The sequence below is a fragment of the Manis pentadactyla genome, chromosome 14 (assembly GCF_030020395.1).
Source record: "Manis pentadactyla isolate mManPen7 chromosome 14, mManPen7.hap1, whole genome shotgun sequence".
NCBI lineage: Eukaryota > Metazoa > Chordata > Mammalia > Pholidota > Manidae > Manis > Manis pentadactyla.
The window spans coordinates 53,711,671-53,739,088 of record NC_080032.1 but is presented as its reverse complement, the minus strand read 5'-3'; the positions used below and the strand labels follow the sequence as shown (position 1 = coordinate 53,739,088).

Here is a 27,418-nt window from a genome sequence, read left to right as displayed (position 1 = left end):
TAAGCAAAAATTGCACATACTGATAATTTCCATTTTCTTGGAAGTTAATTTCTTAAGGAATCAACATTGCACAGGTTGTCTTACTAAATCTGAAAATAACTGTACTGTATGTTGTATCTTTGGCTGATTGTTTTTATTTTTCTACTATAGATTGAAAGAAAACTTGTTCTACTCAGTGTTTTAAAAGAGCCAGTAAGTCGTTCTATATTTGATTATGCTTTGAGGTCTAAAGATATTACCAGCTTGTTCAGACATCTTCACATGCGTCAGAAGAAACGAAATGGGTCTCTTCCTGACTGCCCACCACCGGAGGATCCTGCCGTAGCACAGCTTCTGAAGAAATTGCTCTCACAGGTTGTATCACCTTTCTGAAGTCTCACATTCAAATGCAAATTTCATGAAAACATTGAAGCATCCATCTAGCCACTAAAAATATTTTTTGTTTGTTAGGTTGCTTCATAACAAGTAAATAAATCTGGCAAATACAGTATACATTTTCTCTGACATCTAGGAGGTACTAGGATGAAGACAAGACATTGAGTCGAGCTGAACAGGGAATCATGGGAGATCTGTTTCTTTTGTGATACTGGTTATATAAATGAGGGGAAGAGTGGATATAACCTTAGATTTAACTAATATTCTTGATTCAGTTCCATATTCACCAAAACAATTATGAAGTTCAATTAGAAGAAACACTGCAAAGCACATATGCAATATAGAAAAATCCTGGTTTATGTCAGTCCAAATTTAGAGAGTTCTCACCACATGCAAACAGCTGAAATAACTGGAATTTATAAGACACATTAAATTGAATAAAGCAGTTTATTGCTATATCATAAAAACCTATGGAGTTGGATCAGTTGACAGATCTTGTTAGAAGGAGGAAGTAATCTTTGTATTTTACTTGGCATTGGTTAAGGCCTGTTCAGAAATATTAAGTCTGGATTCAGTTATCTTGTATTAAGAGGGATGTGTGGAATCTAGAGAAGTCAAGGTTGAAATAAAAATGGTTAGAGTTAAAAGAATACAATTTCTGAACAAATGCTCCCTGAGCCATAAAACAAATACCAAGGGACAACTTCAATGACTGTCCGTAAGTCTGCAGGACATTTTGGTTTAAGAGATGCCTGCCAGTCATATCTTGTATAACAAGAAAAGGAAATGAGAAAATGCTTTAGTTATTTACAGAGAGGACTTGGTCAGTTTGAGGGTATAGATCCTTTGATGTATTGTATTTGTCACTCACTTTCCAGTGCTGTTTGATGCCCAAATGTTGGTTTGGGTGACTGAGTAGTGGAACAGGCTCCAATGGGAGGCTGGTCTGTAACCATATTGGTTATTTTAGGTCTCAGTTTGCCAAGAGGCTGGAGCTGTTTCTGAATATTGCTTACAGACCAATGGTTCTGTTTTCTATATTTTAGAAGACTTAACTTGATGTGACTTGAATTACCAGAGATTTTTCTTTGGGTTTTCTTTTAATCTTAGCTTGTACATAAGATATATTTTATATTTTAGAAAGCAATTGATGGAGAATTGGGTAATGAATCACATTTTCTCTTGTTTCTGCTGAGTAAGTAACCCTTACCAAAAAGAATTCAGCATGTAGTAAAAACTACACCAACTTAGATGTTTCTTTTGGGTTTGAACTTGGGTGGTGTTATTCTTTGTCTTTCTCTCTTGTGCAAATCCTGTCTGTTAAACTAAAAGCCTCTTTCCTGAAAATTCCTTTTCACTCTAAGTCATGAGTTACGTCATGACTAGTCCCAGTGCTGACTTTCACCTTGCTATGGGTGTAGGTTTAGCTGCTGCTGTGGGTAAGAGCAGAGCACTGAGGAGCAGTTTCTGTCACCTCTCTACTTCCTGTTCTCCCAAGCCCTTTTCCGTTGCTGCTCCCTCAGTGCCAGCCCCTGTTCCTGGGCACCATGATGAAATCACCAAGCCCACTGGCCTGGATTTCTCTGAAATGTCAGTGCTTGTTTGGACCCCTTGTGTCCCTTGTGCCCTTATTTGTCTGAGTGGAAGAGGAGGAGCCCTCAGTCGTGTTCTGTGTGGCTCTGTTGGTAAAGTTTTTGGAGACCCATTAAGAGTTAGGAGTTCTCCGTTTCAAGGGGCAGGCACTGTAATAGAAGGGAGAGCAGGCCAGCCTCTCAGGTCCTCAGAAGAAGGAACAGCAGAACAATACCACTTCTACCACTGCAGTTGGTACTTTACATATTTTGTGATGGTTGTTAAAACATGCTTGAAGAACAGTTGGCACCTCCATTTTAGAGATGAGGAAACAGATTCCGTGAGGGTGGTTAGCTTGCCTTTGCTCGCACAGCCCAGTAAGTTCCAAGATTGAAATTTGAACCTAAACCTCACTCCATGTCCATGTTCCTTGTCGTCTTGCCTCACAAAATAAACAAAGACAGGGAGCCAAGACAGGACTTCAAGTGGACTTAGGACGAAGTTCATGTGTGGCTCATCCCCTCCAGCTCCTTGCTAGCCTTTTCTCTGCCTTCACTTTTTATTTTGAAGTACAGTTGAGATTATAGTAGTTTTAGGAGTACAACATAATGACTTGACATTTACTTAACATTATGAAGCACTCACTATGATAAATTTAGTTACCATACAAGTTATTACAGTATTATTGGCTATATTTCCTATGCTGTATCCCATGACCTAATTAATTAATTAATTAGGTATCATTAATGTACAGTTGCATGAGCAACATTATGGTTACTAGACTCCCCCCATTATCAAGTCCCCACCACATACCCCATTACAGTCACTGTCCATCAGCGTAGTAAGATGCTGTAGAATCACTACTTGTCTTCTCCGTGTTATACTGCCTTCCCCGTGCCCCACCCCCTATATTATGTGTGCTAATTGGAATGCTCCCTTTTCCCCCTTATCCCTCCCTTCCCACCCACCCTCCCAGTCTGTTTCCTTTTGGTAACTGTTAGTCCATTCTTGGGTTCTGTGAGTCTGCTGCTGTTTTGTTCCTTCAGTTTTTGCTTTGTTATACTCCACAGATGAGTGAAATGATTTGGCACTTGTCTTTCTCCACCAGGCTTATTTCACTGAGCATAATACCCTCTAGCTCCATCCATGTTGTTGGAAATGGTAGAATTTGTTTTCTTCTTATGGCTGAATAATACTATATTGTGTATATGTACCACATCTTCTTTATCCATTCATCTACTGATGGACACTTAGGTTGCTTCCATTTCTTGGCTACTGTAAATAGTGCTGCAATAAACATAGGGGTGCATCTGTCTTTTTCAAACTGGGCTCCTGCATTCTTAGGTTAAATTCTTAGGAGTGGAATTCATGGGTCAAATGGTACTTCTATTTTGAGTTTTTTGAGGAGCCTCCATACTGCTTTCCACAATGGTTGAACTAATTTACATTCCCACCAGCAGTGTTGGAGGGTTCCCCTTTCCCCACATCCTCACCAACATTTGTGGTTGTTTGTCTTTTGGATTTTGGCCATCTTAACCGGTGTGAGGTGATATCTCATTGTGGTTTTAATTTGCATTTTTCTGATGATTAGTGATGTGGAGCATTTTTTCATATGCATGTTGGCCATCTGAATTTCTTCTTTGGAGAAGTGTCTGTTCAGCTCCTCTGCCTATTTTTTAATTGGATTATTGGCTTTTTGTTTGTTGAGATGTGTGAGCTCTTTATATATTTTGGATGTCAACCCCTTATCAGATATGTCATTTATGAATATATTCTCCCATACAGTAGGATGTCTTTGTTCTACTGATGGTGTCCTTTACTGTACAGAAGCTTTTCAGTTTGATATAGTCCCACTTGTTCATTTTTGCTTTTGTTTCCCTTGTCCGGGGAGATATAGTCATGAAGAAGTTGCTCATATTTATGTCCAAGAGATTTTTGCCTATATTTTTTTCTAAGAGTTTTATGGTTTCATGACTTACATTCAGGTCTTTGATCCATTTTCAGTTTACTTTTGTATATGGAGTTAGACAGTTATCCAGCTTCATTCTCTTACATGTAGCTATCCAGTTTTGCCAACACCAGTTGTTGAAGAGGCTGTCATTTCCCTACTACATGGCTCCTTTATCATAAATTAATTGACCATATATGCTTGATTAATATCTGGACTCTCTTTTCTGTTCCACTGGTCTATGGCTCGGTTCTTGTGCCAGTACCAAATTGTCTTGATTACGGTGACTTTGTAGTAGAGCTTGAAGTTGGGGAGCGAGATCCCCCCTGCTTTATTCTTCCTTCTCAGGATTGCTTTGGCTATTTGGGGTCTTTTGCAGTTCCATAAGAATTTTAGAACTATTTGTTCCAGTTTGTTGAAGAATGCTGTTGGTATTTTGATAGAGATTGCGTTGAATCTGTATATTGCTTTAGGCAGGATGGCCATTTTGAGAATATTCTTCCTAGCCAAGAGCATGGGATGAATTTCGATTTATTAGTGTCCTCTTTAATTTCTCTTAAGAGTGTCTTATAGTTTCAGAGTATAGGTCTTTCAGTTCCTTGGTTAGGTTTATTCCTAGGTATTTTATTCTTTTTGATGCAATTGTGAATGGAATTGTTTTCCTGATTTCTGTGTCTATTATGTCATCGTTAGTGTGTAGGAATGCAACAGATTGCTGTGTGTTAATTTTGTATCCTGCAACTTTGCTGAATTCAGATATTAGTTCTAGTAGGTTTGGAGTGGATTCTTTATGGTTTGTTATGTACAATATGATGTCATCTGCAAACAGTGGCAGTTTGACTTCTTCCTTACCAATCTGGATGCTTTTTATTTCTTTGTTTTGTGACTGCCATTTCGAGGACCTCCAGAGTACTATGTTAAATAAAAGTAGGGAGAGTGGGCATATTTGTCTTGTTCCTGATCTTAGGGGAAAAGCTTTCAGCTTCTTGCTGTTAAGTATGATGTTGACTGTGGGTTTGTCATATATGACCTTTGTCATGTTGAGGTACTTGCCCTCCATACCCATTTTGTTGAGAGGTTTTATCATGAATGGATGTTGAATTTTGTCAAATCTATGGAGATGATCATGTGGTTTTTTTTGTCCTTCTTTTTGTTGATGTGGTAGATGATGCTGATAGATTTTCGAGTATTGTGCCATCCTTGCATTCATGACATGAATCCCACTTGATCATGGTGTATGATCCTCTTGATGTATTTTTGAATTAGATTTGCTAATATTTTGTTGAGCATTTTCGCATCTATGTTCATCAGGGGTATTTTTCTGTAGTTTATTTTTTTGGTGGGGTCTTTGCCTGATCTTGGTACTAGAGTTGATGCTGGCTTCATAGAATGAGTTTGGGAGTATTCTCTCCTCTTCTGTTTTTTGGAAAACTTTAAGGAGAATGGGTATTATATCTTCTCTAAATGTTTGATAAAATTCAGCAGTCTATCCATCTGGTCTGGCGGTTTTGTTCTTGGGTAGTTTTTTGATTACCAATTCAGTTTTGTTGCTGGTGATTGGTCTGTTTAGATTTTCTGTTTTTTCCTTGGATAGTCTGGGAAGGTTGTATTTTTGTAGTAAGTTGTCCATTTCTTCTAGGTTTTTCAGTTTGTTAGCATATAGATTTTCATCGTATTCTCTAATAATTCCTTGTATTTTTGTGGTGTCCATAGTGATTTTTCCTTTCTCATTTCTGCTTCTGTTTATGTGTATAGATTCTCTTTTTGTCTTAATAAGTTTGGCTAGGGGTTTATCTATTTTATTTTCTCAAAGAACCAGCTCTTGGTTTCATTAATTTTTTCTATTGTTTTATTCTTCTCAATTTTAATTATTTCTTCTCTGATCTTTATTATATCCCTCCTTCTGCTGATTTTGGGCCTCATTTGTTCTTTCTCCAGTTTCAGTAATTTTGAATTTAGACCATTTGGGATTGTTCTTCCTTGTTTAAATTGGCCTGGATTGCTATATACTTCCCTCTTAGAACTGTCTTCACTGCATTCCACAGAGGTTGGGGTGTTGCGCTGTTGTTTTCATTTGTCTCCATATATTACCTGATCTCTGTTTTAATTTGATCATTGATCCATTGATTATTTAGGAACATGTTGTTAAGCCTCCATGTGTTTGTGAGCCTTTTTGTTTTCTTTGTGCAATTTATTTCTAGTTTTTTACTTTTGTGATCTGAGAAGTTGGTTGGTACAATTTTGATCTTTTTGAAATTGATGAAGCTCTTTTTGTGGCCTCTTATGTGGTCTATTCTGGGAAATGTTCCATGTGCACTTGAGAAGACTGTATCCTGCTGCTTTTGGGTGTAGAGGTCTGTAGATGTCTGTTAGATCCATCTTTTCTAGGGGTTTTTTCAGTGCCTCTCTGTCCTTATTTATTTTCTGTCTGGTTGATTTGTTCTTTGGACTGAGTGATGTGTTGAAGTCTCCTAAAATGAATGCATTGCATTCTATTTCCTCCTTTAATTCTGTTAGTATTTGTTTCACATATGTCGGTGCTCCTGTGTTGAGTGCATAGATATTTATAATGTTATGTCCTCTTTTTGGACTGAGCCCTTTATTATCGTATAAAGTCCTTCTTTTTCTCTTGTTACTTTCTTTGTTTTGAAGTCTATTTTGTCTGATACAGGTACTGCAACACCTGCTTTTTTCTCCCTATTGTATGCATGAAATATCTTTTCTCCATCCCTTCACTTTTAGTCTGTGTATGTCTTTGGGTTTGAGGTGAGTCTCTTGTAAGCCGCATATAGATGGGTCTTGCTTTTTTATTCATTCTATTAGTCTGTGTCTTTTGATTGGTGAATTCAGTCCATTTACATTTAGGGTGATTATCAATAGATATGTGCTTAATGCCATTGCAGGCTTTAGATTCGTGGTTACCAAAGGTTCAAGGGTAGCTTCTTTACTATGTAACCATCTAACTTAACTCACTTATTATATTAGCACAGTCTGATGATTCTTTATTTCTCTCCCTTCTTTTTCTTCCTCTTCCACTCTTTGTATGTTAGGTGTTTTATTCTGTATTCTTTTGTGTTTCCCTTGACTGATTTTGTGGATAGCTGATTTTATTTTGTATTTAGTTAGTATTTGGTTGGTCTACTTTCTTTGCTGTGGTTTTGTTTTCTATGGTGACATCTGTTTAACCTTAGGAGCACTTCCATCTAGAGCAGTCCCTTTAAAATACACTGTAGAGATGGTTTGTGAGAGGTAAATTCCCTCAACTTTTGCTTATCTGGGAATTGTTTAACCCCTCCTTCAAATTTAAATGATAATCTTGCTTGATACAGTATTCTTGGTTTGAGGCTCTTCTGTTTCATCTCTTTGAGTATATCATGCCATTCCTTTTTTGCCTTTAAGGTTTCTGCTGAGAAGTCTGATGATAGCCTTATGGGTTTTCCTTTGTATGCTTTCTTTTTTCTCTCTCTAGCTGTTCTTAAAAGTCTATCTTTATCCTTGATCTTCGCCATTTTAATTATTATATGTCTAGGTGTTGTCCTCCATAGGTCCTTTATGTTAGGAGATCTGTGGGCTTCCATGGTGTGAGGGACTATTTCCTTCCCTAGATTGGGGAAGTTTTCAGCAATTATTTCTTCAAAGACACTTTCTATCCCTTTGTCTCTCTCTTCTTCTTCTGGTACTTCTATAATGCGAATATTTTTCCGTTTGGTTTTGTCACAGTTCTCTTAATATTCTTTCATTCCTAGAGTTCCTTTTATCCCTCTCTGCCTCAGCTTCTCTGTATTCCTGTTCTCTGGTTTCTATTCCATTAACAGTCTCTTCCACCTCATCCAGTCTGGTCTTAAATCCTTCCATTGTTTGTTTCATTTCTGTTATCTTGCTCCAGAATTCATCCCTTAGCTCTTGCATATTTCTATGCAGCTCCATCAGCATGGTTATGACTTTTATTTTGAATTCTTTTCCAGGATGGTTGGTGATTTCCGTCTCACCAGGCCCTCTCTCTGCGGTTTGAGGGATTTTGGACTGAACAGGGTTCTTCTGCCTTTTCATGGCGATGGAAGTGATTGCCGGCAAGTGCCGCATGTGTCAGCTGGCAAAACAAAGTCCCTTCCTGCTTGCTGGTCACCTTGCCTGTCTCCGCTGCCTGTGCTGGGCAACCACACACATGAAGCAGCCTCTGGGTTGATCCCCTGAACTGCCATGGACCGCGCGGCCCTCAGGATGACCTAGGGCACTTCTGGGTGTCGCAGTTGAGTGATACGTGTTCTCCTGCGAGAGCGGCACCCCTTCATGCTTTTGGAACTCTGCGCCGGTTGGTCTCTTCTGCCAGTGCTGGACAACCGCACACAAGGAGTAGTCTTTGGGTTGATCCCCTGAGCTGCTGTGGACAGGGCGACCCTTGTGATAGCCTAGGGCTGTCACGCTAGGTGATAAGCTCATGTTAGCTGTGAGAACAGAGCTCCTATGTGCTTTCTTGGTCCTGCGCCGGCTTCCTCTGCCTGTGCCAGTTGGCCGCACGCAGGGGGCAGCCTCTGGGTTGATCCCCTGAGCTGCTGTGGATGGGCGGCCCTCAGATGGCCTAGGGCACTGGCAGGGGTTGTAGGCGAGCAGCGTGTGTTTGCCATGAGAATAAAGCCCCTTTATGCCTTCCAGCCTCTGCACCGGTCTCTGCTGTCTGTGTCAGTTGACTGCGTGCAGGGGGCAGCCTGTGGTTCTGGCCTGGTTAGCTGTGCCCTGCGAGAAGCTTCTGTGTGGTTGCTGTGGGTGGGGTGCCAGTGGGGGGGATTGAACGGTAGCCTGCTTATTGCCGTAAGGGGCTTCAGTGCTGCGTTGCCACCCAGGGGGTTAGGGTGCCTGAAGTTCTCGTTATTTAGCAGTCCTGTGCTTCCACTTCCTTCCCACTCTTGATTCTTTTCCTCCCGCCTGTGAGCTGGGGTGGGGGGAGTGCTCCGGTCCCGCCAGGTCATGGCCTTGTATCTTAACCCCCTTCATGAGCTGCTGAGTTCTCACAGATGTAGATGTAGCCTGGCTTGTGTACTGTGTCCTCTGGGCACTTTTAGGAACAGTTGTATTCGCTTTATTTTCAAAGTATATATGGTTTTGGGAGGAGATTTCCGCCACCGTACTCATGCCACCATCTTGAGAATCTGCCTCCATGACTTTATTTTATAACTGGAAGTTTGTACCTCTTGGTCTCCTTAACCTATTTCACCTTTCCCGTCCCTCCTCTCTGTAAGTCACCAGAATGATCTCTGTGTTTATGCCTGTTTCTGGGCTTTTGAGTGGGTTTTTTTTTTTTTTCTATTCCACATGTAAGTGTAATCATATGATATTTGTCTTTCTCTGTGTGACTTACTTCACTCAGCACAATATCCCTAGGCCCCTCCTTGTTTTCACAAATAACAAGAGTTATTTCTTTTTATGGCTAATACCCCATTGTGTATATGTACCTATATAGTCTTCTTTATCCATTCACCTACTGATGGATTATAAATAATGCTGCAGTAAATATATATAGGGGTGCATATATCTTTTTGGGTTAGCGTTCTTGTTTTCTTTGCGTAAATTCCAAGAAGTGGGATTGCTCGGTCACATGGTATTTCTCTTTTTAGTATTTTGAGGACACTCCATACTACTTTCTGTAGTAGCTGGACTATTTTATATTCCCACCAACATGTGTGAGAGTTCCCATTTTTCTACATCCTCGTGAACATTTGTTATTTCTTGTTTTTTGGATAGTGGCCATTCTGACTGGTGTGACGTGATATCTCAGTGTGGTTTTGATTTGCATCTCCCTGATGATTGGTGTTGTGGAGCATTTTTTCATGTGTCTGTTGGCCACCTGCATGTCGTCTTTGGAAAATGTCTATTCAGGTCCTCTGCCCATTTTTTAATAGGATTCTTTCTTTTTTTGGTGTTGAGTTGTATGAGTTCTTTATATATTTGGGATATTAATACCTTTGGATATACATTTTTCAAACATTCTTCTCCCACTCAGTAGATTGTCTTTTTGTTCTGATGGTGTCCTTTGCTGTGCAGAAGCTTTTTAGTTTGATGTAGTCCCACTTGCTTATTTTTGCTTTTATATCCCCTGCCTAGGGAGACATATCCACAGAAATATTGCTAATGCTGATGTCCAAGGGTTTAGTGCCTGTGTTTTCTTTTAGGAGTTTTGTGGTTTCAGGTCTTACATTTAGGTCTTTAATTCTATTTCAAGTTTATTTTTGTGTATGGTGTAAGAAAGTGATAATTACCTTCTTTGGCATGTTATCTGTCCATGCAAACTCTTCAACGGCATTTCATTTATTAAAGACACTGTCTTTCCCCATTATATACTCTTGCCTCCTTGTAGGTTAACTGACCACGTAAGTCTTCACTTCCTTTTGGTTCCTGCACTATGTGAGTTTTGTGGGACTGTTAGCAGAGGCTTGGAGCCAGGACAGGCTTTGGAGGTAGGAAATGAGACCTGTTCCTAATATCAACGCTACAGAGGGAAGACGTGTTTTTAGTCTCCCCAAGTGGGAATTCTGAATTCCTGCAGAGTACCTTTTTACTTGGGGTCCTGCAGTGCTCTTTTGCATCTTGGAATAAATACATCATGGGTAACATAGGCCTTTCTAGACCAGCCTAGCCTTGTTCTCTGAGCATATGTGTTCAGAGTGTCTGATGATAGGCTTAAGTACATTTGGAATATCACCCTTATGGACATTAGAATCTGCCTTAACTCCAGATTTTCAGTGGGACTTACCATCTGGAGATGATACATGGCAGGGCTGTTCTAGGTAGATCTCCTCTACAAGAGCACCCTGTATCCATTTAATCAGGCACTAATACAGAATGCAAACTGATTTTGCTCCTTGCTGTAAAAAATGACACTATGCTTTAACTTTTTGATGATTCTTATTTTAATAAGTTTTGACTTGATGGTATGGACACAAGGTTTAAAATTGAAAAGGTGGAAGAAATATATAATAGAATGTAAGTTTTCCTCCAATCCATGACCCTCAGCCACACAGTTTGTTTCTCTGTTGACTGTAAATTTTATGTTGTTGCGTGCTACGGTCCTGTATGTACTGTTGGATTTGTTCTGTTGTACAGTAAGTTACTTGGAATCAATTTGATCCTTTTAAGTCTTGCTTTTAAGCTTTGTTAGGACAGATCCAGAGCAGACTTTAGTCATTAACTAATTTAGCCCAGCTATAAGGATTTCTGAGGACATGATGTATTAAGAGGTCTTTCCCCAGGAACCATTCATGTTACCAGGCCTGTGTAGGCTTGCTGCTTTCTGGTTGCTCTTTCCCTGGCCTCAGGTAATTTTCTCTCACACATACATGGTTCAGCCCCCTCTGTAGCTGTTGTTTTGTGTCAGATCCGTCTTCCGAAGTTCTCTATCCCACACCATTTAGCCTTTCTGGCTTCCTTGAATTTTGATCTGTCTCTTGAGCTTGACTGTCCTCAACTGAGTTCCCCTCTTTGTGCCAAGGCCTGAAACTCTGTAGAGAGTATGTTGGACTGTCAGCCATAGGACTCATCTTTTTTATCTTGGGTGTCACAGCCCTTCATCCTGTTTTTCAGTGCCTGAAAAAGTGTGGTTTCATATTTTTTCTCCAGTTTTCAGTTGTTTAAAGTAGGAGGATAAATCCCTAATTTTGTAGATCTGTTGTACATCATGGCCAGAAGCAGAAGTCTGTGGGTATGTTTATGGACTTAGGCCAGTATTTCACTTCCTTAAGACTTGGTCTCTGACTAGAGCACAATCTCCTGACTTATTTTTCTCTTTCAAGATTGTCTTGGCCATTGTTTGTCCTTTGCATTTCCATATACATTCTCCATAAGATGCTCTCAAATCAGCCTGTCAAACTGTATAAAAAAAAAAATCATTGGTATATTGATTCCTGTTGCATTGGAACTTCTAGGAGAGAACTGAAGTCTTGACAATTTCAGTCTTCCAGTTGAATGTGGTATGCCTTTGTTTAGTTAGATCTTCAGTAATGCCTACATTGTAGAGTTTCATACATGTATTGTAAATATTTTGTGTATTTGATTTTTTGAATGCTGTTATAACTGTTATATTTAAAAATTATTTTTGTAGGTGGTATATAGAAAAAAATTTTTATACTGGTACCAGCAACTTTCAAAACTTATTAATTCTAATAACTTGTTTGTGTCTTTCTTTGGAATTTGTACATTGCAGTCATATCTTATGTGGATAGTAGTCATTTCCTTCCCCAGTCTGGCTGCTTTTGTTTTCCTTGCTGTGTTTAAATGGCCAGTATCTCTATTATAGAGTCAGATAAAATTGGCTCACTTGTCTTGTTTCTCATTTCACTGGGAAAATTCACATTATACCACTTAGTGTGGTGTTTGCTAATAGCTTTTTTTTTTCCCCTCTTTATTCTCCAGTTTTTATTTACTAGTTGCAAGTTTATACCCTTAACAATGTCTCCCAATATCCCGACAGGACAGACTGGAAACCACCATAGTGTTCTCTGGTTTTACAAGTAGCTAATAGCTTTTTATTATTTATTTTCTTATTTTTTTATCATTAATCTACAATTACATGAAGAACATTATGGTTACTAGACTCCCCCATTCACCAAGTCCCCCCACAAAACCCCATTACAGTCACTGTCTTTCAGTGTAGTAAGATGCTGTAGAATCATTACTTGTCTTCTCTCTGTTGTACAGCCTTCTCCATGACCCCCCCACATTATACATGCTAATCGTAATGCCCCCTTCCTTTTTCCCTGCTCTTATCCCTCCCTTTCCACCCATCCTTCCCAGTCCCTTTCCCTTTGGTAACTGTTAGTCCATTCTTGGGTTCTGTGATTCTGCTGCTGTTTTGTTCCTTCAGTTTTTTGTTGTTCTTATACTCCACATATGAGTGAAATGATTTGGTACTTGTCTTTCTCCACCTGGCTTATTTCATTGAGCATAGTACCCTCTAGCTCCATCCATGTTGTTGCAAATGGTAGGATTTGTTTTCTTCTTATGGCTGAATAATATTCCATTGTGTATTTGTACCATATCTTCTTTAACCATTCATCTACTGATGGAAACTTAGGTTGCTTCCATTTCTTGGCTATTGTAAATAGTGCTGTGATAAACATAGTGGCGCATCTATCTTTTTCAAACTAGACTGCTGCATTCTTAGGGTAAATTCCTAGAAGTGGAATTCCTGGGTCAAATGGTATTTCTATTTTGAGCTTTTCGAGGAACCTCCATATTGCTTTCCACAATGGTTGAACTAATTTACATTCCCACCAGCAGTGTAGGAGGGTTCCCCTTTCTCCACATCCTCACCAGCATTTGTTGCTGTTTGTCTTTTGGATGGTGGCGATCCTTACTGGTATGAGGTAATATGTCATTGTGGTTTTAATTCGCATTTCTCTGATGACTAGTGATATGCAGCATCTTTTTATGTATCTGTTGGCCATCTGAATTTCTTCTTTGGAGAACTGTCTGTTCAGCTCCTCTGCCCATTTTTTACTTGGATTATTTGGTTTTTGTTTGTTGAGGTGCGTGAGCTTTTTATATATTTTGGATGTCAATCCTTTATCGGACCTGTCATTTATGAATATATTCTCCCATACTGTGGGGTACCTTTTTGTTCTATTGATGGTGTCCTTTGCTGTACAGAAGCTTTTCAGCTTGATATAGTCCCACTTGTTCATTTTTGCTTTTGTTTCCCTTGTCCGGGGAGATAGAGTCATGAAGAAGTTGCTCATGTTTATTTCCCACGAGATTTTTGCCTATGTTTTTTTCTAAGAGTTTTATGGTTTCATGACTTACATTCAGGTCTTTGATCCATTTCGAATTTACTTTTGTGTATGGGGTTAGACAGTGATCCAGTTTCATTCTCTTACATGTAGCTGTCCAGTTTTGCCAGCACCATCTGTTGAAGACTCATTTCCCCATTGTGTGTCCATGGCTCCTTTATTGTATATTAATTGACCATATATGTTTGGGTTAATGTCTGTAGTCTCTATTCTGTTCCACTGGTCTGTGGCTCTGTTCTTGTGCAAGTACCAAATTGTCTTGATTACCATGGCTTTGTAGTAGAGCTTGAAGTTGGGCAGCGAAATCCCCCCCACTTTATCCTTCCTTCTCAGGATTGCTTTGGCTATTCCTGGTCTTTGGTCTTTCCATATGAATTTTTGAACTATTTGTTCCAGTTCATTGAAGAATGCTGTTGGTAATTTGATAGGGACTGCATCAAATCTGTATATTGCTTTGGCCAGGATGGCCATTTTGATGATATTAATTCTTCCTAGTTAAGAGCATGGGATGACTTTCCATTTATTAGTGTCCTCTTTAATTTCTCTTAAGAGTGTCTTATAGTTTTCAGGGTTTAGGTCTTTCACTTACTTGTTTGGGTTTATTCCTAGGTATTTTGTTCTTTTTGATGCTATTGTGAATGGAATTGTTTTCCTGATTTCTCTTTCTATTAGTTCATTGTTGGTGTGTAGGAAAGCCACAGATTTCTGTGTTAATTTTGTATCCTGCAACTTTGCTGAATTCCGGTATTTGTTCTAGTAGTTTTGGAGTGGAGTCCTTAGGGTTTTTTATGTACAATATCATGTCATCTGCAAATAGTGACAGTTTAACTTCTTCTTTACCAATCTGGATTCCTTGTATTTCTTTGTTTTGTCTAATTGCCTTGGCTAGGACCTCCAGTACTAGGTTGAATAACAGAGGGGAGAGTGGGCATCCCTTTCTTGTACCCAATCTCAGAGGAAAAGCTTTCAGCTTCTTGCTGTTCAGTATGATATTGTTTGTGGGTTTATCATATATGGCCTTTATTATGTTGAGGTACTTGCCCTCTATGCCCATTTTATTGAGAGTTTTTATCATGAATGGATGTTGAATTTTGTTGAATGCTTTTTCAGCGTCTATGGAAATGATCATGTGGTTTTTGTCCTTCTTTTTGTTGATGTGGTGGATGATGTTGATGGATTTTCGAATGTTGTACCATCCTTGCATCCCTGGGATGAATCCCACTTGGTCATGGTGTATGATCCTTTTGATGTATTTTTGAATTTCGTTTGCTAATATTTTGTTGAGTATTTTTGCATCTACATTCATCAGGGATATTGGTCTGTAATTTTCTTTTTTGGTGGGGTCTCTACCTGGTTTTGGTATTAGGGTAATGTTGGCTTCATAGAATGAGTTTGGAATTATTCCCTCCTTTTCTATTTTTGGGAAATCTTTAAGAAGAATGGGTATTATATCTTCTCTGTATGTCCGATAAAATTCCGAGGTAAATCCATCTGGCCTGGGGGTTTTGTTCTTGGGTAGTTTTTTGATTACCAATTCAATTTCATTGCTGGTATTTGGTCTGTTTAGATTTTGTGTTTCTTCCTTGGTCAGTCTTGGAAGGTTGTATTTTTCTAGGAAGTTGTCCATTTCTTCTAGGTTTTCCAGTTTGTTAGCATCTAGGTTTTCATAGTAGTATCTAATAATTCTTTGTATTTCTGTGGGGTCTGTTGTGATTTTTCCTTTCTCGCTTCTGATTCTGTTGATGTATGTTGATTCTCTTTTTCTCTTAATAAATCTGGTGAGGCTTATGTATTTTGTTTATTTTCTCAAAGAACCAGCTCTTGGTTTCATTGATTTTTTTCTATTGTTTTATTTTTCTCAATTTTATTTATTTCTTCTCTGATTTTTAGTATGTCCCTCCTTCTGCTGACTTTAGGCCTCATTTGTTCTTCTTTATAATTTAGAAAATTGTGACGTTAGACTTTTCATTTGGGATTGTTCTTCCTTCTTTAAATATGCCTGGATTGCTATATACTTTCCTCTTAAAACTGCTTTCGCTGCATCCCACAGAAGTTGGGGCTCTTTATTCTTGTTGTCATTTGTTTCCATATATTGCTTAATCTCTATTTTAATTTGGTCATTGATCCATTGATTATTTAGGAGCATGTTGTTAAGCCTCCGTGTGTTTGTGAGCCTTTTCACTTTCTTTGTTCAATTTTTTCTAGTTTTATACCTTTGTTGTCTGAAAAGTTGGTTGGTAGAATTTTAATCTTTTTGAATCTACTGAGGCTCTTTTTGTGGCCTAGTATGTGTTCTATTCTGGAGAATGTTCCATGTGCACTTGAAAAGAATGTGTATCCTGTTGCTTTTGGATGTACAGTTCTATAGATGTCTATTAGGTCTGTCTGTTCTAGTGTGTTGTTCAGTGCCTCTGTGTCCTTACTTATTTTCTGTGTGGTGGATCTATCCTTTGGAGTGGGTGGTGTGTTAAGTCTCCTAAAATGATTGCATTGCATTGCATTCTGTTTCCTCCTTTAGTTCTGTTAGTATTTGTTTCACATATGCTGGTGCTCCTGTGTTGGGTGCATAGATATTTATAATGGTTATATCCTCTTGTTGGACTGAGTCCTTTATCATTATGTAGTGTCCTTCTTTATCTCTTGTTACTTTCTTTGTTTTGAAGTCTATTTTGTCTGATATTAGTACTGCAACCCCTGCTTTCTTCTCACTGTTGTTTGCTTGAAATATGTTTTTCCATCCCTTGACTTTTAGTCTGTACATGTCTTTGGGTTTCAGGTGAGTCTCTTGTACACAGCATATAGCTGGGTCTTGGTTTTTTATCCATTCTATTACTCTGTGTCTTTTGATTGGTGCAGTCAGTCCATTTACATTTAGGGTGATTATTGAAAAGTATGTACTTATTGCCATTCTAGTCTTTAGAGGCATGGTTACCGAAGGTTCAAGGTTAGCTTCTTTAGTATCTTACTGTCTAACTTAACTCGTTTATTGAGCTTTTATAAACACTGTCTGATGATTCTTTACTTCTCTCCCTTCTTATTCCTCCTCCTCCATTCTTTATATGGTGGGTGTTTTATTCTGCGCTCTTTTCTGTTTCCTTTGACTGCTTTTGTGGGTAGTTGATTTTATTTTTTGCCTTTAGTTAGTAGTTGGTTGGTCTGCTTTCTTGCTGTGATTTTATTTTCTCTGGTGACATCTATTTAGCCTTAGGAGTGCTCCCCATTTATGGCAGTTCATCTAAAATACCCTCTAGAGGTGTTTTGTGGGAGGCAAATTCCCTCAACTTTTGCTTGTCTGGAAATTGTTTAATCCCTCCTTCATATTTAAATGATAATTGTGCTGGATATAGTATTCTTGGTTCGGTGCCCTTCTGTTTCATTGCATTACATATGTCATGTCATTCTCTTCTGGCTTTTAGGGTTTCTGATGAGAAGTCTGATGATAGCCTGATGGATTTTCTTGTGTAGGTGACCTTTTTCCTCTCTCTAGCTGTCTTTAAAACTCAGTTCTTGTCCTTTATCTTTGCCATTTTAATTATTATGTATCTTGGTGTTGTCCTCCTTGCGTCCCTTCTGTTGGGAGTTCTGTGTACTTCTGTGGTCTGATCGACTGTTTCCTCCCCCAGTTTGGGGTAGTTTTCAACAATTATTTCTTCAAATACACTTTCTATTCCTTTTTCTCTCTCTTCTTCTTCTGGTACCCACATAATGCAGATATTGTTCCTTTTGGATTGGTCACAGGGTTCTCTTAATATTGTTTCATGCCTGGAGATCTTTTTATCTCTCCCTGCATCAGCTTCTATGCATTCCTGTTCTCTGGTTTCTATTCCATCAATGGCCTCTTGCATCTCATCCATTCTGCTTTTAAATCCTTCCTGAGATTGTTTTATTTCTGTAGTCTCCCTCCCTACTCTGTCCGTTAGCGCTTGCATGTTTCTTTGCAGCTCCATCAGCATGTTATGACCTTTATTTTGAATTCTTTTTCAGGGAGATTGGTTAGGTCTGTCTCTCTAAGCTCCTTCTCAGGGGTTGTGTCTGTGATTTTTGTCTGGATCAAATTCTTCTGCCCTTTCATGGTGTTAGAGGTCTTTGTGAGGGCCTGGTGCGTGTGTCAGCTGGGAAAACGTCCCTTCTTCCTAGTTTGTGGCCTTCCTCTCCTTGGAGACTGGCGACCCCTAGTGGCTTGTGCTGGGAAGCTGCACAGAGATGGTGTGTCTGATTCTTGCCTGGCGTCTGTGCAGTAAGCTCTGTGGTTCCTGTGGGTTTGGCCTTTGCCACTATGGCGGAGCTGCGCTGGAGGGGTCCAAGCAGGAAGCTGTTTATCGCCATGAGAGGCCTCCGAGCTGCGCTGTCGCCCAGGGGGTTAGGGCGCCTGGAGTTCCCCGGGTTTCCCAGCTGCTTTGCTGATTGTGCCGGGATGCTACCGTCGATCCATGGGGTCCCTGTCCCTTTAAGTCTTTCAAAAAGCACTCGCTTTTCTTTGTTCCAGGGGTGTCGGCTGTGGGGACCCGGTTGCAGGTTTTACTCTTCTGTTTCCCTAGTATCCAGCACACCGTGCACTGTGTGTCTACACTCTGGTGTGGATGGCTAGGGCTGTGTGTTTAGCAGTCCTGGGCTCCCTGTCCCTCCCCGCTCTGACTCCTCTCCTCCTGCTGGGAGCTGGGGTGAGGGTTGTTCAGGTCCCGCTGGGCCGTGGCTTGTATCTTACCCCCTTCGCGAGGCGCTGGGTTCTCGCAGTTGTAGATGTAGCCTAGCTGTTGTACTGTGTCTTCTGGTCTCTCTTTTAGGAATAGTTGTATTTGTTGTATTTTCAAAAATATATATGGTTTTGGGAGGAGACTTCCGCTGCTCTACTCATGCCGCCATCTTGGCTCCTCCTCTTAATAGCTTTTTTTATACACTATTTTTATCATAAGGAAATTCCCTTTCATTTCTGCCTTGCTAAGAGTAGTTTACAGAAGAATGTTAAGTTTTGTCAAATACCTTGTTTTCTTTATCTTTTGAGATAATTGTATGGTTTTTCTCTTCTGTTAACTATAGTGATTGATTCCCTGCCATACCAACCTTTATTCTTGGTTTTTTTGGACTAAGCATTATTTTATTATATTGTGTTTATTTTTACATACATTTCATTGTAAAAATACAAATACGTAATGTATAAGTAACACAAAGTGATGAATATTATGTAAAATACATTTTTATATATGCTGCATTTGGCATTTTGATATTTGTTGGATATTTTTCTATTTACATTCATGAATGATTTTCCCAATTTTCTTTTGTAATGTCCTTCACTGTTTTTTCTTTTTGATGGTGCAGTTCTAACATCTTTTATTTAGGTATAATTCACATATAATAAAACTCATGTTTTGAAATGATTGAATGATTAACTTTTTTTTAATGCAATATAAGAACAAAGTGGGATTTTTTTATATGTGAATTATATTAAAACTCATTTATTTTTATCAATTCTTTTATTGAAGTATAGTTGACATACAATATTATGCTAGTTTTAGATGTACAACGTAATGATGACATTATAAAATACTCACCTTGGTAAGTATAGTTATCATCTGTCAGCATTCAAAGTTATTACAGTGTTATTGACCATATTCCCTATGCTGTACTTCATAGCATAGGGAATTATTTTATAATTGGAAGTTTCTTCTTCTGTATCCCCTTCTCCTATTTTGTCCCCACAACTCATAGTTTGTTTTCTGTATTTATGAGTCTATTTCTGTTTGTTTGTTGTTTTTTAGATTCCACATATGAGTGAAATCATATGGTATTTTTCTTTCACTGACTTACTTAGAATAATATTCTCTAGGTCCATCCATGTTGTTGTGAATGGCAAGATTTCATTTCTTTTTATGGCTGAATAAAATATTCCATTGTATATTTAAATCAACTATTGGTGGACATTTAGGTTGGTTCTACATTTTGGCTGTTGTAAATGATGCTGCAGTAAACATAGGAGTGCATATATCTTATCAAATTAGTGGATTTTTTTTCCCCCTTTGGGTAAATACCCAGAAGAGGAATTACTTGGTTATATGATACTTCTACTTTTAATTTTTTGAGGAACAACAGCAATTGTTTTCCATAGTGGCTACACCATAAAATTCACTCTTCTAGCATGTAAAATTTAGTGGTTTTGGTATATTCACACTTTTGAAACCATCACCACTATCTAATTTGAGAACATTTTCATCATACCAAAAAGAAATCCCATGCCCATTAGCAGCCATTCCCCATTTACCCCCCCACCCCCTGGCACCCCCCGCTAAATCTATGTTCTGCCTCTACAGATTTGCCTCTCTTGGATATTTCATATAAATGGAACCACACACTGTGTAGCCCTTTGTGTCTGGTTTTTTTCACCTAGCAGAGTATTGTCAGGGTTCCTGCGTATTGTGGTATACATCACTGTCTCTTATTCCTTTCTTTTGCCTTTACACTGGTCCTCCCTTTTGTGGATAAAAACAGAGCCCTTTCTCTTGTGAACGAACAAATATAGAATTCTTAATATAGCTATAAAACTGTATACTTAAAGCAAATTTCAGAAGTGAGAATAAATGAAGAACTTAAGGTTAATATTGGAAACAGTTCAATCAGGGATCCTGCTATGATTATTGTACTTAAATGTAGTTTTATTTAATTATTTCTTAGCTTTCTGACTTTCTTTGTTGAGTTTGCTTTTGTCTTGTGTGCCTGTGGATTGTGAATAATTGAACTTCAGTGGATTCTATATTTAGGTGTTAGGGGAATTATCATTTTATTTTTTGCATTTGCATAATAAAAGCATTCTAAAGGATTCTGAGAATGGTTAGAAAATTAAGAAGAAAATACAGAATTGTTCCATTTACTGAAATATTTCTCATTGAGTCAGTTACTTAAGTTAATTATGTAGAATTTATTGGCTGTCTGCTTCATGTGTTCTAAGTGTCTTGTGTGAATTACCTTATTAAAGATAACCTTACAAAGTCTGTGTTAATAATTATCCACACTGTATAAAGAAATGAAGAGAGGTAGGGAGAAATTGGGTAACTTGCCTGAGGTCATACGGACAGTAATGTTGCTGGGGTTTGAACCTAGGTAGTGTGACTCTGACTGCATCATCCTAGAATGTTGGTGGATGGTGTTGCTAAGTTTGTGGTTCTTTGGATATTTGAAAGGACTGTATTTCTTTCAGTTAGAGAGAGAGATACAAATCATGATGCAAAACAGAAAGTGCCCTAATAGAGAGTGTTCTGGGAGATCAGAGTAGTAAGATGTTGTTCGATATTGATACTTTCTTTTTCTCTTGCTTTTGCGTGTCTCATTGCTAATACTTAGTCTGTTACTTATTCCAAGGCCTGTTGTTGTTATTTACTAAAATAACCCAGAACATAATGGTTTTATTTGGTTTTAGGGAATGACAGAGGAAGAGGAAGACAAACTTCTGGCCCTGAAAGACTTCATGATGAAATCTAACAAAGCAAAGGCCAATATAGTAGACCAGAGCCATCTTCACGATAGCAGTCAGAAAGGCGTGATTGACCTGGCAGCCTTAGGCATAACTGGGAGACAAGTTGATCTTGTTAAAACCAAACAGGAACCAGATGACAAGCGAGGTATGTACATTTATGTGTGTGTGTGTTTAGCTTGTTATTACTAATTATTTCATAAGACCAATTTTAGTTAGTAGTAAAATAAAAAGTCACATTTCCCAGATCCAGGATTTTCAAATTCAGGAGTGACTCCCCATTATATAGCAGGAAGATCTGGGAAAGAGAAAGTGAAGGGAACTAGCAGTCAAGACATATAGTAACTTGCCGAAGTCCTGGTTCTGTGCGTGTCTTAGTCAGGATTCAGACCCTCCCTGGCTCCAAAGTCTTTATCTTACAATAAAATCATGTTGCCTCTGTGGAGGTGTGTGATTGAAGGGGAAATTCTTATTTTTTAGTCCTTTAAACACCAATCCAAGGCCAATGGTCTATGTGAAACAAGGTAAAGTTTTTTAGTTTGTTATTAGTAGTTAATGCCCAGTGAGTTGGAAAGAATAGCCTGTTATTAACAATGAAATACAGAAAAGTAGAGATCAGAGAAACCTTAACCACTTGGAAGTCTTGAGATTTAGAACTGTTAGCTCTTGTGACAGGGACATTGATATTGATTGATAGGTCTTGTGCATTCTCCTTTTAACTATTTTTGGAGATGTACTCACTAAAAAGTATCAGCCTTTAAAAATCCCTCTGTTCCAGTATCAGATTTTGAGGGCTGCTGATAAATTCTATTTCAAGTGAACCTCTACTGCCAAACTTGGGATAAGGTATTTGCAACTTAATTATCAATGGTTTACAACCATAATATTTAAAGCACTCATACAGATTAATTAAAGTACAAGCACCCCAAAAGAAAAATAGAGAAGGATTTGAACATACAACTGATGGAAGAAGAGAAATGCATGTTTGAAAAGGTAAATAAATAAATAAATGCAAATTAAAACAATAAGATGCCATTTTCTGCATGTGATTAGCAAAGATGGATGATACCTAGTACAGCAAGGGTAAAGAAATATACATTTTTATGCACTGTTGATGAGATGATAATTGAGCATATTTTTTTTTTAGAAATTAGTGTCCTCATTCTTTGACTTAAATTTTGACTTTCAATTTCAGTTCTGAAAACTTCCCCTAAGAAACATTGGCAGAAATGTGAAGAATATGTAAAATAATGTTATCAATGGAAAAATATAAAGGAAAGAAATGAAGTGTTCATTTATAGGGGGGTGGTTATATAAGTGTTCAAGTATTAAGTAGGTAAAAAAAGCAAGTTGTAAAATAGGATGTATATATTTTTTTGCAAAATAATGTGGTAGTATATCGTTAAACTATGTAGTCTATAAAGTTTACAAAGTTATGGGGGCAATTCATATTATATTTTGGTAATACTAGAACTTTGTGTTAATAATGTCTTTTTTGTAACTGGACAAATTTTTAAAAAATAAAGGGTTTCTCAGTTGTTTGTAGTCCGAAGTTAGTAATATAGCATTAGATTTTCTATTTCTTCTTTTTTTTGTTTGTTTTTGTCCCAGGTAACTGATGCTGGAAATAGGTCATATTCAGCAGTGTGGTTTTTGTTGTGGTTCTTCAGATAAAATGGTGCTTAGGCTTGGGGAACTAAGGAGCAGTGAGGTCTAATTATTAATGCCATTGAAAGTGCATCCATTCCATCTGCCGTAGTGATGCAGTGAGACTTAATGAGTTGATACATAAATGTACATATATTGGAGATCATAAAAAACAAATTGGATGTGAAGTCCTTGCTGGCCCTTCCCCATCAAAAAGAAAAAAAAACCACAATAAAAGCACATACCGGTTTTAGAGGCTCCTTTCAGACTAACTTCTGAATCTGTTTTTATAGCTAGAAAACATGTCAAACAAGACTCAAATGTAAATGAAGAATGGAAAAGCATGTTTGGGTCACTGGAACCACCAAACATCCCACAGGCTCTCCCTAAAGGGAGTGACCAGGAGGTGATGCAGACTGGGAAGCCTCGTCGATCCGAGTCATCTGCTGGCATTTGTGTCCCTTTGTCAACTTCTCCACAGGTACTGTCACCTAGGCAACAGTCCTTCTTTTGTCTTTTAATCCCATTCTACTGTTTTGGTTGTTTAAAGACTGTGTCCTGTACTGGAAAAATCAATATAGTGTCTTGTCCTTTAGGGAGGACATGTTTCTTTTTAAGATAGGTTCAATATGTGTCATTAATTTTATAGCCAAGGAGAAATCCAGTCATTGAAAGGATCAAGAAAGGTCTCATTTTAGAGTACTCAATAATGAAGTGACCTGAAATTGTGGGTTGATGACATCATTATGAACCATGATAATTACCGGCTGTGGTGAACCATTTAAGTCTCCTTTTACTCTTCCTCACACACACACATGCACACAGATATATAAATTATATCTGTAATATTGTGGGAAGAAAAATCCCAAATTCACCATGTCTGAGAAATGTCATGAGATTGATATATTTGAAATAAATTTGCAATTTAAGGTTCCCTAGCCACTCATATTTTAAATGAAATCATTAACTGAAGCAACTGATAAAATTCTGTTTCTTCTTTACACTTAAATTAATGAGGGTTTTTGTTTAATGTTATTGCCACACTGGTAATATTTTTTAATAATGTAGAGGTTTGGAAATGTAGTAATGGTGGTTAACTTCATTTTAACTAGGTTTTCATTGAGAAAAAATGTGTCATTGTATGTAAATGGATTTAAAACTTGGTGCATTAATAAGGACCAAAAGCTGATACCATGAATAGAGAGAACGTGTACATTTTATCAAATACACTCTTGCTTATGACATAAATACCTGTAACTCTGTTTCTCAGGTTCCAGAAGTGACAAATGTCCCAAATAGAAAACCAACAATACAGGTTTTAAGTAGCACAATTTCACCATCAACTTACCAGATTCGGATTACAACCTGTAAAACTGAACTTCAGCAGCTCATACAGCAGAAGCGGGAGCAGTGTAATGCAGAGAGGATAGCTAAGCAGATGATGGAAAATGCTGAATGGGAGAGCAAACCACCACCACCTGGTAAAAAGCTCGTTGATAGGTGCTGAAGCCCAGTGTCTGATACAGGTTACTGATCATTAATTGCCCAGCAAAGGAAGTAAAAACAAAAAAGCAGTGTCACTCTGGGAGTCCAGAGGAAGAAGCAATAGGGAGAAATCTTAGAAGTCATTATTTGTGGCATTTGGATCTTCTTAGCCCTGGGGGCAGCTTACAGTGTCTTGTTGAGGCAATGGGCTGTTTCAGCTTGTCTGTGACCCCTTTTCCCACTTATAGGTTAGGTTTTACTTGCCTTCTTAGTGTCAATGCCACTTTCTCATTGAATGTTAGGCTTCTTGGAGTAAACTCTGGCTTTTAATTTCTCAAAGGTTTCACATCTATTAATTTTCTTTTAAAAAAGGTTAATAATAGTGGATACTTTAAAAGGGAAAACAAAAATCATCTCTAACCCCACCCACTCAGTGATTATCATCCTTAAGATTTTGGAAAAACATTCCTATATTCTAAGAAGATTTAGAAGACATTTAGGGATATTTCAGATGAAAATGTGGCTCAGCTATGTTAACAGACGTGCCCAGTGAACTAGTCTTTGATATTAGATTTGCAGATTCTACAAACATTTTTAATGAGTTTCTGTATATAAATTTTAATAATAAAAATGTAACTTGAAAACTGAGAAGAAATGCCTAGTGTGCTTATTATGTATAGACACTTAAAAATCATGTGAATTTCCATGGGCTACCACTTTTGAAATAGGGGAAAATGCTGTTAGAGATCAATGATTTAAAGATTTAAAAAACATTGTTAAGTGGCAAGTGGCATCTTTAGTCATACAAGTTTTTTTCAAAATAAATATCCAGTGTTTGTTGTTTCTGTGATATGGTTCAACGTCTCTAACCAGCCCTTCTTTAAAAACAAAGACCACAAAAATGATAGAATCTATCTTTATAAGTGGCATTCTATACTTAAGTGGAGCTATTCATTTTATTCAGTAATCACAGAAAAAGTGTCAAATTTTGTGGTTCAGGAAATGTGCTGTGAATGTTGGACTTTGGATTTTTTTTCTTTCCATGCTTGAGAAGTTGTGTGAGATTGATTTTCTCTATAGGGAAATGTTCAGCCTCGCCAGTAGATTATCTAGACTGCATGGCAAAGTGTTTTTGATCACTTCCAAATCCAACACATCCTTCTTAAAAATCACATTCAGCTGTTCTTTGCACACAGGTGAGCTAGATAGTCAAGGGAAAACAGTTTATTTTTTAATCACAGAGTGTGCCAGATTTGGCAATGGTCTTGGTTTCATTTTTGTTTCTTGGTAAGAAGAAATCATTTCATTCTAAAATGACATTGTTATCATGTAATTAGGCACCGGACTGACTCTCAATACAGTATGATCTTCAGCAAAGCTTTCCATTTTATTTTAATATTGATCAATACTAAGTATTATGCAGTTTTATACTTAATATAAAAATTTATTCATTAAACATAAAAAAAGTTACAAGCAAGGACCTATGCTAGATTCTGTGAGTGATTCAGAATGGATAAGACACAGTCTGTGGCCTCAGCAAATTTATAATTTATTAGTGGAAATTAATCATACACAAAAAGAATATACATAATAAAACAAATGTATAGTTGTCATAAAGTACTAGACAGTTCAGGTGCTAGCTAATGCTGTCTTTCATTGTGCTGCTTATCCTGATATGTTGATACCATAGAATAAGTGATTATAGGTAGACAGGAAATTAACATTTGGGTGTTTACTGTGGGCTTGGGACAATGTTAGACTCTTTGTATGTCTTGTTTATCCATATAGTCATCCTTTGGCTTAAGTAATATTTCCCTCATTTTGCACTGAGGAATTTGAAGCTCAGAGTGTTTAGTAAGTACCCCAAGGTCACACATCATGGTAGATCTGCATTTTAAGACTCAGTCCCAGGCTGCTTCTAGCACTAATTTCTCTAGGTCTTCACCCCTTGCTACTTAGCCAAGTAGTCAGGGTTTTTCTGTGCAGCGAGACGGTTCTGCCTTCTCAGATACAGGGGAAGGGCCCCCAGTGCAGTCTTCCCAAGGTTATTTGAGCAACACCTACTTGCTGTCTTTGATGCCCTACTCAGTTAATAATGGTGTGATAGTGTCTCATGGTTCAGTACACCTCTCTGTATTGGCTTGCTCTTGTTACCTTTGTTCAATTCCTAGGATTGTTCTCACGCTGGTGGTTGGCGGCTGTAGCTGGGGGTGGGGGTAGGGAGGGAAAGATTGTGTTGGTAAACCACAATTGAAGACAGTCCCTTGCTTCTCCTTAGGGTGGCGTCCTAAAGGGCTGCTAGTTGCGCATCTTCATGAACACAAATCGGCTGTGAACCGGATTAGAGTCTCTGATGAACACTCACTTTTTGCAACGTGTTCAAATGATGGCACAGTGAAAATTTGGAACAGTCAAAAGATGGAGGGGAAGACCACCACTACCAGGTAGCCCATGTTAGAGGAGAATCCTTTCGTTCATTGACTTAGCCAACACATACTCACTGAAGCGCTGGTTTATGTACCAGGGATACAGCAATGATAAATGGACAAAAACTGTCTGTGCAGTTTCTGACACATAATTAACAGTAAAAATGAGTAAAACATGTTGGATAGAAAAAGTTATGTTACTGTTATGAGGAAAAAAACAGCAGGAAAAGGGTAGGGAATGCAGTAGGGGTGGGGCAAGGTAGGATTGTAAGTAGATTGGCTAGGGAATGCCTCCCAGAGAAGATGTTTGAGGAACAGCAGAAGGTCTGTGTGGCTTGAGTGGTGGGCAGGAGGGGGCTACCAGGGCCCAGACTGCATGGCCTGCAGGCTGCTGTAAAGGACATCAGCTTCTGCTGTGAGTGAGGTTGGAGCCTTTAGAGGGTTCTGAGCAGAGACAGTGATCAGAGTTGCACTTGAACAGGATGGCTTTGCTCCTTTGTTGAAACAGACTGAAGTGGGCAGGGCGGAAGCAGTTAGGAGGCTGCTTAACAGTAAGTCAAGCAAGGGGCAGAGGTGGTGGGAAGTGCTGAGATTATAGATATATTTTGATGGTAGGGCCAACAAGATTTGCTAAAAGGGTTAGATGGAATATGAACAGAAGGAAAGTTAAAAAATCATTGAATAGGTAGAGGTGTAAGGAAAAACTTGTTACGCTATTGCCCCA

At 38.3% G+C, this 27,418-nt stretch overlaps 1 protein-coding gene across 6 annotated transcripts in view; it reads left to right on the top strand.

Annotated features, from left to right (window-relative positions):
• Nucleotides 1-27,418, top strand: part of PIK3R4 (phosphoinositide-3-kinase regulatory subunit 4) — a 74,305-nt gene that overhangs the window by 26,867 nt on the left and 20,020 nt on the right. For 5 of the 6 annotated variants that reach the window (XR_005026731.2, XR_005026730.2, XM_036894768.2 and 2 more), the window contains 5 exons: nucleotides 151-354; nucleotides 21,083-21,284; nucleotides 23,077-23,264; nucleotides 24,054-24,264; nucleotides 26,547-26,712. Coding sequence is in view for 4 of the 6 variants with exons in the window: in XM_036894768.2 (XP_036750663.2) it covers nucleotides 151-354; nucleotides 21,083-21,284; nucleotides 23,077-23,264; nucleotides 24,054-24,264; nucleotides 26,547-26,712 (971 nt within the window). In the remaining 2 variants the exon portion in view is untranslated. The remainder of the gene's footprint in view (nucleotides 1-150; nucleotides 355-21,082; nucleotides 21,285-23,076; nucleotides 23,265-24,053; nucleotides 24,265-26,546; nucleotides 26,713-27,418) is intronic. The other variant, XM_036894767.2, reaches the window with a different exon arrangement.